Below are 17404 nucleotides of genomic sequence, written 5' to 3'. Positions count from 1 at the left end.
AATTTTTGCTTATATTTACTCTATATATTAATTTATATTATTTGTTGTTTAATTTATGTATTATTAATAAATTATTTTTTTATTCATATTTTATATTTTTCGTTTATATTTACTCTTATGTTTAACAACAAAGATTACCCATCTCAATACCATATTTGTAATATAAAAACATGAGTGTGGTAAAACATAAAATTATAAAATTGTATTTAGTTTTTTATGATTACTATTATAATTACTATTTTTAAAATCAATTTATGGAATTTATGGGAATTTATACATAAATAAAAAGTATGATTTAAAAAAAAATAGTAATAATAAAAAAACATTAATTAATAAATAAACAGAACCATTAATAGGGAGAGGAAAGCAAACTAAGCCCACAGTCATTAAAAAAAAATCTCATACTGTTTCAAGAATCGGTCACTTTTTTTTATTACTAGCTACCTCAACCAGCCACTTTTGTTGGTTACAGGTATTTTTCAGCCTCACATCCACTTCCTGTTAGTGTTGGCCACACCGGTGGATGTCGTGATCCTGGGCTTGAGCTTCCCAAAAGCCCATACAGGTGAGTGTCATGTTTGGATGTGATTTAATCAGCATTGGCACATGTTGGATTCATTCTCAGTAGGGCTGTCAAAACGGCTGAAAAACTAAATTTGAATTTTTTACTTTCGAGATTCGAATTATATTTGAATTTAAAATGCATAATTTCAGTTAGGGTGAAGAAAAGCTTTTGGCTTCTCTTCTGAGGCCACAAGAGGGCGCAAAATATTACTAATGCACGTTTATTCAAAGCATAAGATAACATTACTTTCTGTGAAAAAAAGTGCATAATGTTTAAAATAATGTTTATAAACCAATTATAATTAAGTAGCTTAAACAACTATAAACAAAACAGCATCATGTATGTATGCATAGTTTGATACAAAGGGCCGAAAGCCAATCACACAAAGTACATTTTTCATTTAAAAACACGAGTTGCAGTGGAGAATTTTTTTTACATGGCTTTCTAAACATGCGGCTCTTTTGTGTGAGACGCGAGTGCAGCGGTGATAGATGTCCCTCTAGAAAATTCTAGTTCTCTTTTCCCGCAATATTTTTAATTAACAGCGCAGCAGCGCCGCATCTAGTGGCTTCAACTGGATAGGCTAATAAATGCATTATAATGCAACACTACATCGTCATCGCATCTCGTGCGCCACTGATAAGGCTGCCTCCTTAACGCACACCTAAAATTGTGGAATGCGGATTTTTTTTTTCAATTCAACGAATATTCTAAATTCGAATATTTTTTTTTTTGACAGCCCTAATTCTCAGTCTGCGTTTGTGTGCGGCAGGTCTGAATGACAGCATGTCAGGAGCCATGCAGCTGTTGCCAGATCCTCTCTACTCCATCCCCACGGATAACACCTACCTGCTAGCCATCACCTCCACGGATGTGGGCCGCGTCTTCATGGCGGGGAAAGACGGCTGTCTGTACGAGATCGCCTATCAGGCTGAAGCGGGCTGGTTCAGTCAGCGCTGCAGGAAGATCAACCACTCCAAGAGCAGCCTGTCCTTCCTCATCCCTTCACTGCTGCAGTTCTCCTTCTCCGAGGACGGTAAGAGTGTCCTTCAGCAGACAGAATCAGCCCAATTGATGTTTCATATTCAATCGTGTCTTTTTTCCAGATCCCGTTGTCCAAATTGCTGTTGATAATTCAAGGAACATTTTATACACTCGTTCGGAGAAGGGTGTCCTGCAGGTGGGTCTTCTTCATAATGAACCAGAGACTGTGGTGTTTGTGATTTTGAGTAGGGATGCACCGAATGTTCGGCAACCGAAATTAATAAGCAAAAGGACTGAATAAATTGTACCGAACAATGACATGACGCGATCAAATAGAGGCGCGCACTAATGCATTAAACATGACGGCTGTGTGGAAGCATGTTAAACTGTCCGAGAAAGACGCAGAAATCATTACAAGCACCGAGAGAAGGGGTGGTTGTTGCTGGTTACTGTATGATGACTAAAATCGCGAAATGCCCTTAAACAATTAAATAAACTGCAGAACGTTGCGTTTTCTAATGCACGAACGAATTGCATGCATTCAAACAGCGCTGCATGAGCTCGCGGCTCCAGGGTTCAAAGTCCAAAGCGCGAGAAAAATCTGAACCGACACGGTGTTACTCGTCAGTTGCTCAGTCACATTTTTATGATTTTTTACAAGGCATGTGACAATGCGATACGTGCAACAGATTCGTAATGAGACTCATTTATTAATCTACTGTTGTTGACAAAAAGAAGCGCTGAGGTCCTCCTGCGGGGTTTCTGCCAAAATAAAAACTCCCATCAACATTAATAAATGCTATTATTGTAATTTAACTGGTGTTCTGTAAAATAAAATAAAAAGGATAATAATAATTACAACAGCTTTGTTAATACATTTATTATAGCATTCCCACATAGTGTTCAGACTGGGATCTGTAATATTTTCTAATGTTTTAAAACTTTAGCTCAGCAAGGCTGCATTTATTTGTACAGTAAAAAATACATGCCTGATTCAAGAAGGGGGTCTCAAAAATGGCCAAAAAATATTATTTTACTAACTTCATAATTTTAAATTAAATTGTGTTTTATTGGTATAATGTCTGCTAGAATGTTAAAAAATGTTCAGTGTTAAGTAAATATTTTTAAAGCAAATTTTGGCTATTTAATTTATGCAATGGTGAAAAAAATTGGCAAAATGGGGAAAAAAATGCGAAAAACCGTATTCGGCCTTCAGCCCAGTGTTTTATTTCGGTGCATCCCTAATTTTGAGTTTGAGTTGAGGTGACAGTCTAATGTTGTTTTTGTGTCTGCCAGGTGTATGATCTCGGCGCTGATGGGCTGGGAATGAGTCGAGTCGCAGCCATGTCTCAGAGCTCCATCGTCTCAGCGGCTGGAAACATCGCCAGGTAGAGCTTCACCTGGGTTTTCTGTAGAGATGCACGGATAGAAAAAATGTGGCTAATAAATACATAGCTGATAATTAATATGATCTTACAGTCAAAAAGTTTACATAAAAACTAGTAAATATATTATATTTGATTAAATTATTGTAATTATAAATTATTATGAGTATTTGCTTTTATTTGTCATTTATTTTTTATAATGTTTTAATTATTATTATTTATGTAAATCATTATCTTTAATACATGTAAAATTAATTTAAAGTTTTTCTTAATCATTAATAATAATTGTTATTATTATTAATATACTGTTTTTATTGTACAAATAATATAGAAATATTTTATTAATAATAAAATATTTATCAATATCTTAAATTTAAAATTAATTAAAAAAAATGCAAATATTGGTCAATGCTTATATGGTCACTAATATATTATTTTTCCTAAGTAGTGATAAAAATAATTAAATTAATTATATTAACTATTGTTAAGAATACATTTTATTATAAAATAAATACTTTATTAATTTATAACATATATTAATAATAAATGTATCATTATTTTAATGTGAAATTAAATATTAAAACATCTAATATTGGTTGGTACTGATATGATCACCAATATAATACTCCTAGTTTTTCTTTATAAATAAGTATTAAGTAATATTACTAATAACATTAAAAATGCTAAAATTGGTCAGTACCAATATATTGTGCGCTCCTAGTTTTTCTTAATAATGAATTTATTAATTGTTAATTATTTCATGTAATTATACAAATAAAATTTGTACATTATTATTAATAATAATCCATTTATCATCTTTAATAAATGTAACATTAATTTAAAAAATACTAATACTAGTCAGTATCAATATGGTCACCAATATGTTGCATGCACTCCTATTTCTTAATTACTGATAATAATTAATGTTATAATTATTATAATATTTTGTTATAAAAATGTATATTTTATTATTAATAAAAATATCTTAAATACAATTTTGAACAATGATTTATAAATGATATTGTTAGTCGCAGATATGATCACCAATATATCGTGCACTCCTGTTTTTCATGTTTAATAAATATTTTCCTGTGTAATGCATTTTTCACTTCAAATGCATGTCTTTGCCTGTTTTTCAGGACGATCGACCGCTCCGTGTTCAAACCCATTGTTCAGATCGCAGTTATTGATCGCTCGGAGTCGTCAGACTGCCAGCTGTTGGCCGTCACTCATGCTGGTATGATTTATGAATGGAGACGCTCATGAATCCTGGGTCTGTAAATCCTCTAAATTGTGTTTTTGTGTGTGGTGCAGGTGTGCGTCTCTACTTCAGCACCATCCCTTTTGCTCCTCCAAATGCTAAACACATCTCGGCCCGGCCCTGCGTGCTGGCGCTGGTGCATGTGCGTCTGCCGCCTGGATTCTCTGCGTCCTCCACTCTCCAGAAACCAGCTAAAGTACACAAGGCTCTCTACAGTAAAGGAGTTCTGCTGATGGCTGCGTCTGAAACAGAAGACAGTGACATTCTCTGGTGCATCAACCACGATTCCTTTCCCTTTAAAAAGCCCCTCATGGAAGCTCAGGTCAGAGACCTTATTTCCTGTTCCTGTCCGTCTGGTCGCTTCTTCATTTGTTTGTCAATTTTTTTATTTTTATGGAAGCTTGTTTCCACCATGGGATAAAAAAATAGCGCTTTATCTGTTTTTATCTCACAATTCTGACTTTTTCCTTGCAATTCTGATTTTATATTTCTCAATTCCCACTTTTTTTTCCTCACGATTCTGAGAAGAAAAGTCGGAATTGTGAGATACAAACAGTTTATGGAACTGTGTAACATGGAATGTCGTGGAGTTGGTAGAATTTTGGATGAATGTATCAAAAGTACATGAACTTCATCTCCAGAGAGTCACTTCATAAGCATTTCACATTAGAAGCTTCAAGGTCTTCACGGCAACCCGTCAAAATAAAAGTATTACAGTATTACTACTGTACAGTAGAACATATGTCTCGGTGTAGTAATAATAATAAATTAAAACTTTATTTTTTAAGGAATAATCACACATTTTGTTTTATCAATGTTGTAATTTTCAAGTTTTTATTGATTTATAAAGCACATTTAAAAACAGCCACAAGACTGACCAAAGTGCTGTACATTAAAATCAAACCATAAACCATAAATAATAAAACATGAATTTAAAACCAAAGGAATGACAGATAAACATTCTGAAGACAGAGTAATAATCAAGACCATAATACAGTGTAATAACAGTAAATATCTCTTGTGCAGCACTCGGTTTGCCAAGAAGTGAAATGGTTTGTATAATTGATAATTTAATTAAAAAATAAATTAAATGTTTTATGCCTTCATTTGATTACTAGAAAAATTAAAATACAAAACACAATTTCTGAAAAAAAAATAATAAAATTTCATAGGCCCTTATTATTGTAAAAATAAAAATTTAATTAAAGTTATTTTTGTGATTTCAATTGATTAGACATGTTTTTTGATGATAAAAATTTAATTTAACCATTAAAATGGAATCCAGAAAAATTAAAACCAAAAACACAGAATTTGGTTAAAAAAAAATGGAATTTGAGGAAAAAAATAAACTATATTTCATATATTTAATAATAATAATTTGATTACTAAAATTTAATTTGACTATTAAAACAGAATTTAAAAATTAAAATGGAGAAAATGGAATCCAGAAAAATTTAAACTGAAAACACAGAATTTGGTAAAAAATAAAACGGAATTCGGTAAAAATAAAACGGATTTCATAGGGCCCTAGAATTGTGAGAATTTTTCATTCTGTGGTGAAAAAAAAACCACAATTGCAATATATAAACTCAGAATTGTGAGAAAATCATAATTCTGAGTTTATATCTCGCAATATTCTGAGTTTATATCTCGCAATATTTATTTATTTTTTCCCTCAGAATTCTGAGTTTATATCTTGCAGATTGAAAAGTCGCAGTAGCCTTTTGAATTTTTTTTTATTCTGTGGCAAAACAACACTCTGACATCCGTGTTTTTGTCTCTTTCTCCAGATGACCGTGAATGTGGACGGTCACTCGTGGGCTCTGTGTTCAATCGAGGAAACCGAATCTCCCAGAATCCTCACTCCTCTCAATAAAGATCTCATTCCAGTCACTGACACTCCTCTAGTCGTTCAGCAGCACAGTGTCCCACCGCAGAAGTTTGTTCTCCTGTCCGCTCAGGTATGATTGATAGTGGTCGACCGATATATCGCCAAGGCCGATATATCGGCCGATATTTGGCATTTTTCACATATCGGCATCGGCCGATAAGTTTTCCTATTTGGCCGATGCGTTCGAGGTGCTCACAGTGCTCACATTCTCCCTCTTGTTCGCTGTCGTCGTTTAACAATTCTGTCTAATAATATTATTAGTAATAGAAAGGCAAACATTATAATACTTTCTCGTTTGCCGTCAGAATTCAGCAAATACGCATTTATATCATTTAAAAAATCTTTGAATGACTAATGAACATTTAATTTCACAAACTTAGTCGGATCCAGCTGTGAGATCTTGTGAAGTGTGCATGTGTATCCTGCATGATCGTGTGAATTGAACGCGATCATAAACTCGTGAATTGAAATTATGCTGAGCTTTATGCATTTGCCCACTGTCATATTCATGTAATTTCCACTGTGTGCTGTATGTAAAATGTGTGTTACCTTGGCTTTATTTGAAAAAATATGATTCCCAATGCACACAAACTTCCCAGAATACTGAGTACCCTGTTGGTTACAGTATTTATATCCTTTTTAATTATATTTTTATTGAATATTTATTTATTTGTGAAAAATACTTTGTCATCTAAACTACAAGTATGTTTATATAAAATTTTTATTTTTTAATCCATTTTCAAAAGATTTCAAATTTCTTAAATATTAATTAAAATAAATAAAATTATATCGGCCTTATATCGGCCACCCTGCTTTCCAAGATATCGGCATCGGCTGTCAAAAAAAACAATATCGGTCGATCACTAATGATTGATCCTCCCGTTGTGATGTTCTTCATGTTGTATGAATTTGTTTGTTGCGACTGATGGTGCATTTTTACAAGAAATAAAAAATAACTTCATTTATTTTGTTTGTATTTAATATATTTTGTTGTGAGTATTTAATTGAATACTGATTTATTTAGTTTATTGGGAGTAATGACAGATTTTGAAGCATTTCTACAAACATGTTATATTTTAGTTATTTTTATTTATATATTTTGTTTATTGTGAGTGACACATTTTGGAGCATTTTTACAAAAATGTTTTTGTTTATTTATTTTTATTTATGCATTTTTGTTGTGAGGAAATGACAGATTTTAGAGTATTTTTTTTTACAGAAGTGCTTTATTTTGTTTATTGTGAGTAGCGGCAGATTTTGGAGCATTTTTACAAGAAATAAAAAAAAAATCCATTTATTTTGTTTGTATTTATTTATTTTGTTGTGAGTATTTAATTGAATACTAATTGGTTACAGTATTTACATCCTTTTTAATTATATTTTTATTGAATATTTATTTATTTGTGAAAAATACTTTGTCATCTAAACTACAAGTATGTTTATATAAAATGTTTATTTTTTAATCCATTTTCAAAAGATTTCAAATTTCTTAAATATTAATTAAAATAAATAAATTTATATCGGCCTTATTATCGGCCACCCTGCTTTCCAAGATATCGGCATCGGCTGTCAAAAAAACCAATATCGGTCGATAACTAATGATTGATCCTCCCGTTGTGATGTTCTTCATGTTGTTCTTCTCTCACGGTTTGTTTTCCGTCTTCAGGGGAGTCACATCTTCCACAAGCTGCGGCCGGTGGATCAGCTGCGCCACCTGCTGGTGAGCAGCGCTGGAGGAGAGAGCGAGGAGATCGAGAGGTTCTTCAAGCTGCATGGGGTGAGTGACGGCACGCTTAACCTCTGAATGCACACACTTTCATGTGTGTTTGTCGATAAATACGCATGTTTTGCTGTACAGGAAGGGCAGGCGTGTGCCACAGCGCTCATCTTGGCCTGTTCCTCTGCAGCGTGTGATCGAGAGGTTTCTGTTTGGGCCACACGAGCCTTCTTCAGGTCAGATATGAAGATATATAATTGTTTCTTCCCAGGCTTTTGATGATATTTGTCTTCTGTATTTGTGGTTGCTTTGTAATGGCTTAAAGGGTCTTTTTTAAGTCAGAGGAACGTTTGTTTCATTTTAACATTTAGTATGCTATTAATATTTTTTTTTGAGTGAATTTTTTATTTTTTTTAATCAATTAAGTTAAATAGACAATTTGAACTGATTGACTCACCCTTTAGGAAATTTAGATTTATATTGCATTTTATCCATTTGGCAGATGCTTTTATCCACAGCATCTTAAATTGCATTTATGTTGCGACTTTTATATAATGCAGTTAACGTCAAGCATGCAAAATATTTGGATTCGTGTCGCATGAGAGGTTTGTGAGCACATTTGAATAGCACATTTCCCACACGACAGTCGTTTCCGTTTCGCTTTAAATAAAATTGTTTAGGCTTGGCGTTTATAATGAATGTTGGTTATAAAGAATGGCACTATAATTTATTTCATAGATATATATATTTTTTTATTCATGTTTTGTTCTGAATACCATTAAATTTATCGGATTTGTTGTGGAGTGAGTGGAACTAAAATACATGTTTATAGTATTTATTTATTATGAGTTATGACATTTCTGAGCATTTTTGCAATAATGCTTTATTAATTAATTTATTTAAAAAAAAAAAAATTTTAACTGACAGAATTTGTAGTATAAAAAAAAAAAAAAAAAGCTTTTTTATTTTGTTTTTATTAATTATGTTGCGAGTAATGGCTGTTTTTGGAACAGTTTTACAGTAACGCTTTAGTTAATTATTTTGTTTTTATTTATACATTTTTTTTAATACTGACATTTTTGAAGCATTTTTAGAAAAAAATCTTTAGTATGTTTTTTATTTATTTTGCTATTTTACATGATTTCTGAATGTAATTTTAAAAAAAAAGTCACTTATGATTCCGAGCCGATCCGTTTTGTTGTCAGCGGCGCAGAGAGAAGACACAAAGTTTGCAATTTGTAATACATGTAGGGTCAAATAAAGTAAACCGTGGGGGAACCACAGGGCACGATTGACGCTTGTCTGGAACAAGTAGTTTTTTTTAAAAACCAAGTGAGAGAGACCAGGGAAGCACTGAATCTTGGCCACCAAAAATTTTCGTGATTGTATTGCATTCAGTGTAGAATGATGCTGTATTGATGTCGTGGCAGATGAGGCTCGTGCAGCCTGAGTGAGAGAGAGAGAGAGAGAGAGCGAGAGACTCAAATCAAAACAAATGAGCACAACAGCACACAAAGTATACCACAGAAAGTTATAGATGCATACTGCGCTAGAAAAAAAAAAGATATTTATAATATATGATATAGGTAAGCAACATTACACGACCAAGATGTTTTCCCGAATATCAGCACGATTGCAGTGTGACTGATTTTATACAATATAGTTCAATAAACAAGAAGTTACAATTAAGTGACTTGCATTTTAGACACAATATTGACTGTTTTTGCTCAATTTTGCTACTGAAAATTGTTCCAATCAAAGCCACAGCAGAACTGTTGTGTGTCTCTGATCAACACAGCAGTGTTTCGTTACTGAATGAATCCACGTTTTTGAACGAATCGAGTGAGTCGGTGATTCAGTAACCCATTCATAAAGAGTCACTTACGTGTTTCTGAATTCAGTTGAATGAATGACTAAATGACTCGATCATTAAAACAGTCATTTGCCGCCACCTACTGGTGCTTTGGTTTCATATTTAAAAGTATTGCATTTTCCCCAATGTTTCTTATTTGTATGTTCAAAAAATATCTTAAACATTAATCTTATAACATTATTTATGCATTTGCAATTTTGTGGTGTAAATGCATTTAATGCCACTTCAGATGCAGCTTCTGTGTTTCCTGCAGAGTTTGTTGATACAGATTTCATTTGAATGGTAACAACTCTACAGTGTCTTATTATTCTAACTGCATTAATTGATGAAATTTAAGAATTTGATGTAAAAGATGACACATTTAATAAGGTTTGGAAAAAATCCATTTATAAACACAGTGGGAAATGACATCCGTTTTGTTATGCAACTCATTTCTACCTCTTTCCAGTCACAGAGCACTTTATTTTGAGAGTTGTCTAAGTGAGAAAACATCTGTAACTTAGTGCAGTGTGGGGAAAATTGTAACGTTTAACAACTTTTATGAAAATAAAATTTTGCATTGAAAAAAGATTTTTGTTTGTATATGCTGTCAATTATAGTTCTTAGAAAAAAATCGGTATCGGCCAAGAAAATTGCAATCGGTGCATCTCTATATTATACACCAATGTGACTTCAGTTTTTTTTTTATTTGAACAATTTTGATCCAGTGCAACAATTATTCCGGAAAATATTATACATTTTATCAGTTCATTGAATGACTAAATAAAATGTACCTTAAAACCATTGCAATATTCACAAATCATGATGTTTCTAAATTTTATATGGGCAACAAAATCGTCATGAATGTATTGCGAGTATTTGATATGTTGCACGGCTTTATGTCTGCAGTTTTGACATGATGTATTAATAGAGAAGGTGTTTTTATGCAGGTACGGTGGAGAGGCTCAGATGCGTTTCCCATCTGCCATTTCTGCCCCCAGTAACGTCGGCCCGCTCTTCAGCTCCCCCGTGCCAGGTGACTAACATCTCAACCTGCCACACAGATCTTGTTGTTTTAACCATTAACCATGTCAGATCACTGACTAGTAGCCGGCTGTTCATGTGTCGGTGCCAACTAATGTCTAATCTGTAGTCTGCTGTGATTGTAGGATCCCCAATGCCTGTCGGCAGCCCCCTACCAAACCCCAGTTTTCTTGTCACACCTGTGCCAGGTATAAACCACCCCTCAGACCAGCGACCGCTTCACTAGTCTGTGTACTAGTATAGTTGATCTTAAAGCAATAGTTTACGCAAAAAGCAACATTTGCTAAAAAAGTGCTCATCCTCAGGCCATCCAAGATGTAGATGAGTTTGTTTCTTCATCAGATTTGGAGAAATGTAGCATTGCATCAGTGTCTCAGCAATGGATGCTCTGCAGTGAATGGGTGCCGTCAGAATGAGAGCTGATAAAAACATCACAATAATCCACAAGTAAATCCACACCACTCCAGTCCATCAGTTCACATCTGGAGAAGACAAAAGAATCTAGCCACATATTTGTTTAGAGCTGTTTAAATGTGTGCAGATTTCTCTCCTGATTCAGACCAGAACACTTTTTCACTGTAAAAAGCATTATTATGAATAGAGGACTCATATTTTAATTAAAAACGTCTTAATGCTGGATGTGTTTCAGCTTTTGTCTTCTCCAGATGTTAACTGATGGACTGGAGTGCTGTGGATTACTTGTGGATTATTGTGATGTTTTTATCAGCTCTCATTCTGACGGCACCCATTCACTGCAGAGCATCCATTGCTGAGATACTGATGCAATGCTACATTTCTCCAAATCTGACGAACTCATCTACATCTGGGATGAACTGAGGATGAGGATATTAAAATTTTTCGATTGAACTATTCCTTGCAATCTTTTTCTACGCAAGTAAATAAATGTCTGTCTGTATTCCAGGCCCGTAATGCATCTTTTTGTTGTCTTTTTTCCTGTTATTTTGCATGGTATTCTAAATATAGAACATAATGCAGTAGTATCACAGTCCAGTATGCATCCTGTTGCTCTTGTATCTTGTTGCTTCGTGCTTGAATATTGAAAGTGAATGTTGCACAAGTGTCATGTTATGAATGTGTTTTTTGCTGTTGTCTGTAAATACGTGGTTGACTCATCTTGACTCATCAGGCATGTTCCCGCCGAATATGTCGACGCCTTACGTCCCAGCGACTCCCATGAGCCCGAGCGTTGCAGTGACCTCCTCTGGACCCGAGGTCATCTTCTCTGGAAAACACAACGGCATCAGTATCTACTTCACTCGCATACTGGGGTCAGTCAGCCTTACCAGCAAATACAGACTAATGGGACTTTATGAACGCTTGTAACAGCTGGATGAAGGTTTATTTTGACTGATTCTTGTCAAATGTTGATGCTTTGAAACAGGAACATCTGGGATGGGAGTCTTTCGGTGGAGACCATCTTAGCCAAAGGGAGTCAGACTGTGACTATTGTGAGTAATGACCGATTTTGGAGCCGTTTTACAAAATTGCCTTGTTTTTATTTATTCATTTATTTACTTATTGTGAGTAATGACCAATTTTAGAGCATTTAAAAAAAATCATGTTTTGATTATTTGTTTTGTATGAATTTATTTGTTTGTTGCGACTGGTGCATTTTTACAAGAAATAAAAAATACGTAATTTATTTTGTTTGTATTTATTTATTTTGTTGTGAGTATTTAATTGAATACTGATTTATTTATTTTGTTTATTGGGAATAATGACAGATTTTGAAGCATTTCTACAAACATGTTTTATTTAGTTTTTTTTATTTATATATTTTGTTTATTGTGTGACAAATTTTGGAGCATTTTTGCAAAAAAAAAGTGTTTAATTTATTTTTATTTATGTATTTTTATTGTGAGTAATGATTTTAGAGTATTTTTTTTTACAGAAGTGCTTTATTTCGTTTATTTTGAGTAGCGGCAGATTTTGGAGCATTTTTACAAGAAATAAAAAAAACTTAGTTTTTCACATTTATTTTGTTTATTTATTTTGTTGTGAGTATTTAATTGAATACTGATTTATTTATTTTGTTTTTTGGGAGTAATGACAGATTTTGAAGCATTTCTACAAACATGTTTTAATTTCGTTTTTTTATTTGTTTATTGTGAGTGACAAATTTTGGAGCACTTTTACAAAAATGTTTTTGTTTATTTATGTATTTTCATTGTGAGTAATGACAGATTTTAGATTTTTTTATTTTTATTTTAAGTGCTTTATTTTGTTTATTGTGAGTAGTGGCCGATTAAAAGCATTTTTACACAAATTCTTATTTTATTGATTGATTAATTGATTGATTGTGAGTAATGATTTGTAATTTTGGGGCATTTTTAAATTTCTGCTCCGTTTGCGTTCCAGGGTTTTTGTAGTGCATCACTTCCCACATTTTTTTAGCCAATCAGAAATGTTCTCTGCCTGTCAATGATTTTGTGTGTTTAGGTTCAGGTTGAAATCACTTCCAGCAGCGTTCTGTGTATTTCCTGATGATGTTCTTTGGTTTTAGCTGGAGAGCACAGCCAGTTCATCTGATCTGGAGGTCGTACTGCTGGAGCTTCAGGGTTTGAAGGAGTTCCTGGACAAAAACTCCCAGTTCAGTCCGACTTCTCTGGGTGTGGCCAAGTAGGTGCCCTTCAGATCCTCTCATGGTCATCTTGTTGAAATGCACGCTGGCTTTTCTAACTTACTTGACCTCTTCACTCTCATCTCACCAGCAAACCTATTTTATTTTCTAAACCTATTTACCTTATTATTTTTTATATTTTTAAGGTTATATTTATTATATTTATATTTAAATAAATCAAACATAGTTATTTAGTTTGTATTTATTGTTTATTTATCTTATTCATTTTTGACTTTTTTTAAATGAATTTATTTAGTATTTAATGTTTTATTCATTTACAAATTTTCAGATATGTAGTCATTGATTAATTTGTAAGTTTTTTTTTTTTTTTCATTTATTTAGTGAAATTTACTATTTATTTAAAAACAAAAAATATTTTAATACTTTATCACTGATCTTAATTCCATTTTTTTGGTTCCCTATTTTTAATTCTTTTATTACATTTAAAGTAAATATGTAACCATAACTATGCTTTACTATAACTCACTTGACCTCCTCAGTTTCAGCTCGCCAGCAAACCTACAGCAAAGGCTTCTGGGATTCATGCGGCCCGATGGTTCCAGCTCTCAGCAAGTGCAGCAGGAGCTCCAGAGGAAGTACCACAGTGAGTTTCAGTGTGTTTCTGTGTTATCTGTGAGCGCTCAGGTGTTCACCATCTTCTCATGTTTGCTCCTCAGCGGAGGCTCAAGCGTATGAGAAAGCGTCTCTTCAGGCCATGCAGCAGTTGATCCATCGCTCCTATCAGATGCTGGCGCTCTGGAAGCTCCTGTGTGACCATCAGTTCAGCCTCATCATCTCTGAGATGCCCAAAGTATGACCCATGTCTCTCTGTTACCATCATGCTTTCTGGAACATGAGGGTCAAAGACGAAAAAGGGTTTAAGCATAAAAACAACAAGTGTAATACTGCTTTAAATTGTTGTTGTTTTTCCCCCCCAAAAATTTAAAAAGTTTTATTTTTAATGTAATTGCAGTTTTGTTTTTGTTTTTCCGAGCAAAAAATAAATATACATTTTTCCCTGATTTACAGAAGACACCCACTAAAATGTCATTCAGTGTAACAATCCTGTCAGGAATATTTACAACAAATATCAATTTATGACATATTAAAAGACTAATTACGTTCACCCCAAATACTAATTAGTTGTAATTTTGCATTTTTTAAATTTGCCACTTCAGTGTAACAATCTCGTCAGGCATATTTACAACAAAAATCAATTTATGACACATTAAAAGACTAATTACTTTCACCCCAAATACTAATTAGTGTTTAAAATGTGCCACTATCCTAGGTTTTGCCCATTGGTCAGTAAGAATGTTTTACTCCTTTAAAACACAATGAAATTTAATATGCTCTCTAATTCTTTTATATATTTTAATATGTACACGTCAGAATAAGCATGTTTGAATTTTTACATAAATATTGTGTTACACTGAATGACAGTATTTAAACCAAATTTTAACATTTTATCCTCCAAAAACTTATTTGAAACCTTAAATGTAGACACTTATATTAATGTGCTTTCTATGGACATATGTGACCCTGCAGCACAAAAGCAGTGTTAAGTCGCTGGGGTATATTTGTAGCAATAGCCAACAATACATTGTATGGGTCAAAATTATATATTTTTCTTTTATGCCAAAAATCATTAGGATATTAAATAAAGATCATGTTCCATGAAGATATTTTGTAAATTCCCTACCGTAAATATATCAAAACTTAATTTTTGATTAGTAATATGCATTGCTAAGAACTTCATTTGGACAACTTTAAAGATGATTTTCTCAATATTTGGATTTTTTTGCACCCTCAGATTCCAGATTTTCAAATAGTTGTATCTCAGCCAAATATTGTCCTATCCTAACAAACCATGCATCAATGGAAATATTATGTATTCATCTTTCAGATGATGTATAAATCTCAATTTCGAGAAAATTGACCCGTAAGACTGGTTTTGTGCTCCAGGGTCACATATAATCAAGTTCTTTTGATGCGGACATCTTAACGTCTTTGACCCATGAACACTGTTCACTTCACCGTCAAATTCTTGATGCACAAGCATTCATGTGGTTTTCTTTCTGCGTCAGGAGTTTCAGGACCAGATTAAGGCGGTGAGTTTTAAGGATGTGGTTGTTTCTGGACTCGAGCTGAGTGGCGCTCTCATCACCGCCATCATTAATGTGTACATCAAAGATAGCGCGTGTGTAGACACCGTCAGCGCTCACTTGAGAGACATCTGCCCTCTGCTGTACAGCAGCGACGACAGCATCTGCTCCAAGGTACCTGTGCGTCTCAATGAGACTCCAGTCAGACGCCACACAAACCACACACGGTGTGAAGACACAAAACGAGGGAAAAATAACGCAAGGCAGCTGTGGGAAAGGAGTCACAGGGTTTTATTTATTTGGTTATTTAGTTTTTTTGTTGTTGGTTTTGCATGTATGCATTTTTTTATTTAGCTTTAGTTTGTTTTTAATTTACTTTTTGTTTGTTTTATTTATTTACTGATTTCAGTTTAGTTTTTAGTTCAGTTTTTATTAAGTTTTTGTATTTGTTCATTTATTTTATGTAGCTATTTTTTATTTGGCTTATTTTTTATATTTAGTTTTTAGTTATTAATTTATTTCGTTTTTAATATATTTATTACATTTAGTTTGTATTTTATTTTTATTTAAATCTTAGTTTAGTTTTTATTTGTTTTTTTATTTCAGTATATTTAGTTCTATTTTTTATTTATTGTGTTTATTTGTTTATTTTATTTTTAATTTACATTTATTTAGTGACACTTACCTTTATTAGAAAAATTATTATTAAATTATTATTTAGCTTATTTATTTGATTTTTATACTTTTTTCATTAATTTGTTTGGTTTTTAATGTAGTTGTTTTAGTTTTATTTACTTAGTTGTTTTAGTTTTTTGTTTTTGTTTTACATATAGAGCGAAACGTATTTAAAAAAAAATTTTTTTAGTTTTTTTAGTACTCATTTTTTGTATTTATTTAGTGTAGCTGTTTTTTTATTTATTGTTTTTATTTTTAGTACTTAGTTTTTGTATTTATTTATTTATTTATTTAGTGTAGCTATTATTTATTTATTTTTTATTAGTTCATTTTTATTTATTAATTCATTTAATTTTTAATTTATTAATATTTTTTTTGTATTTTGTATTTTATTTGTATTTCTTAGTTTTTATTTATTTTATTTTATTTTTTAGTATATTTAGTATAAGTATAGCTATTTTAGCAGCTTTTATTAACTTTAATTTTACTACTTTTTATTATTTTATTTTTTTTACTATTAACAGACTATTATTTGAAAAATAAAATAATTTTTTAATTCCTCAAGTATTCCTTGACCATAACTATGCTGTTTTTTTGTTTTAGTTTTTTGTTTATTTTAAACCGTAAGCGGTTGAGAATCATGTCGTTATCAGATCTCTTTCCCTCCTGACAGGCCAATGAGCTTCTGCAGGGCTCCAGACAGATCCAGAACAAGCTGGAGAAGGAGCGAACGCTGAAGGAGTCCCTGCGCCTCTATCAGCAGATCAGTCACCACACAGACCTGCCCCTCGTCTGCTCACAGTACCGGCAAGGTGAGTGCAGAGTGAGCTTTAAACGATTCACCTGCTTTTAGCGTTATATAACACCCTGATCACATTCTGTGCTCGTCCAGTGCGCTTCTATGAGGGAGTGGTGGAGCTGTGTCTCACAGCCGCTGATAAGAAAGACCCTCAGAAGCTGGGGCTGCACTTCTACAGGAACGGAGAGCCGGAGGAGGACTCCAGCGGCCAGCAGGCCTTCCAGCAGCGGTCAGTGCACACATACACTTCTTTTTAGGGATTTAACGATTCACTCAAGTCACGATTCGATTTAAGACAAATTATAAATTAAATGTGTCCTTTTATTATTGCTTGAACAAAATGCTGCACGTTTCTTTGTGAATTGAAATATAACACTATAATAATATACTAATATAGCACTTGCATATTATTGCTCTTTTGTTGGTTTTGATTGCTTCTATTGTCTTAATCTGTAAGTCGCTTTGGATAAAAGCGTCTGCTAAAT

General features: G+C 32.9%; 1 protein-coding gene across 2 annotated transcripts in view; it reads left to right on the top strand.

The window, feature by feature from the left end:
- LOC107721255 (nuclear pore complex protein Nup155-like) overlaps positions 1-17404 on the top strand; it is a 24634-nt gene that overhangs the window by 3267 nt on the left and 3963 nt on the right. For both annotated transcript variants that reach the window (XM_016529180.1, XM_016529181.1), the window contains exons 6-24: positions 473-565; positions 1338-1601; positions 1672-1745; positions 2846-2937; positions 4074-4171; positions 4249-4517; positions 5986-6156; positions 7753-7863; positions 7945-8039; positions 10606-10691; positions 10825-10887; positions 11847-11988; positions 12102-12168; positions 13224-13339; positions 13841-13944; positions 14018-14151; positions 15428-15619; positions 16794-16932; positions 17013-17148. In XM_016529180.1, the coding sequence (XP_016384666.1) occupies positions 473-565; positions 1338-1601; positions 1672-1745; positions 2846-2937; positions 4074-4171; positions 4249-4517; positions 5986-6156; positions 7753-7863; positions 7945-8039; positions 10606-10691; positions 10825-10887; positions 11847-11988; positions 12102-12168; positions 13224-13339; positions 13841-13944; positions 14018-14151; positions 15428-15619; positions 16794-16932; positions 17013-17148 (2446 nt within the window). The remainder of the gene's footprint in view (positions 1-472; positions 566-1337; positions 1602-1671; positions 1746-2845; positions 2938-4073; positions 4172-4248; positions 4518-5985; positions 6157-7752; positions 7864-7944; positions 8040-10605; positions 10692-10824; positions 10888-11846; positions 11989-12101; positions 12169-13223; positions 13340-13840; positions 13945-14017; positions 14152-15427; positions 15620-16793; positions 16933-17012; positions 17149-17404) is intronic.

This window comes from Sinocyclocheilus rhinocerous, unplaced genomic scaffold (assembly GCF_001515625.1).
Source record: "Sinocyclocheilus rhinocerous isolate Xijiao unplaced genomic scaffold, SAMN03320098_v1.1 scaffold8481, whole genome shotgun sequence".
In the NCBI taxonomy this organism is placed as follows: Eukaryota; Metazoa; Chordata; class Actinopteri; order Cypriniformes; family Cyprinidae; genus Sinocyclocheilus; species Sinocyclocheilus rhinocerous.
This window is presented reverse-complemented; position numbering and strand designations above follow the sequence as displayed.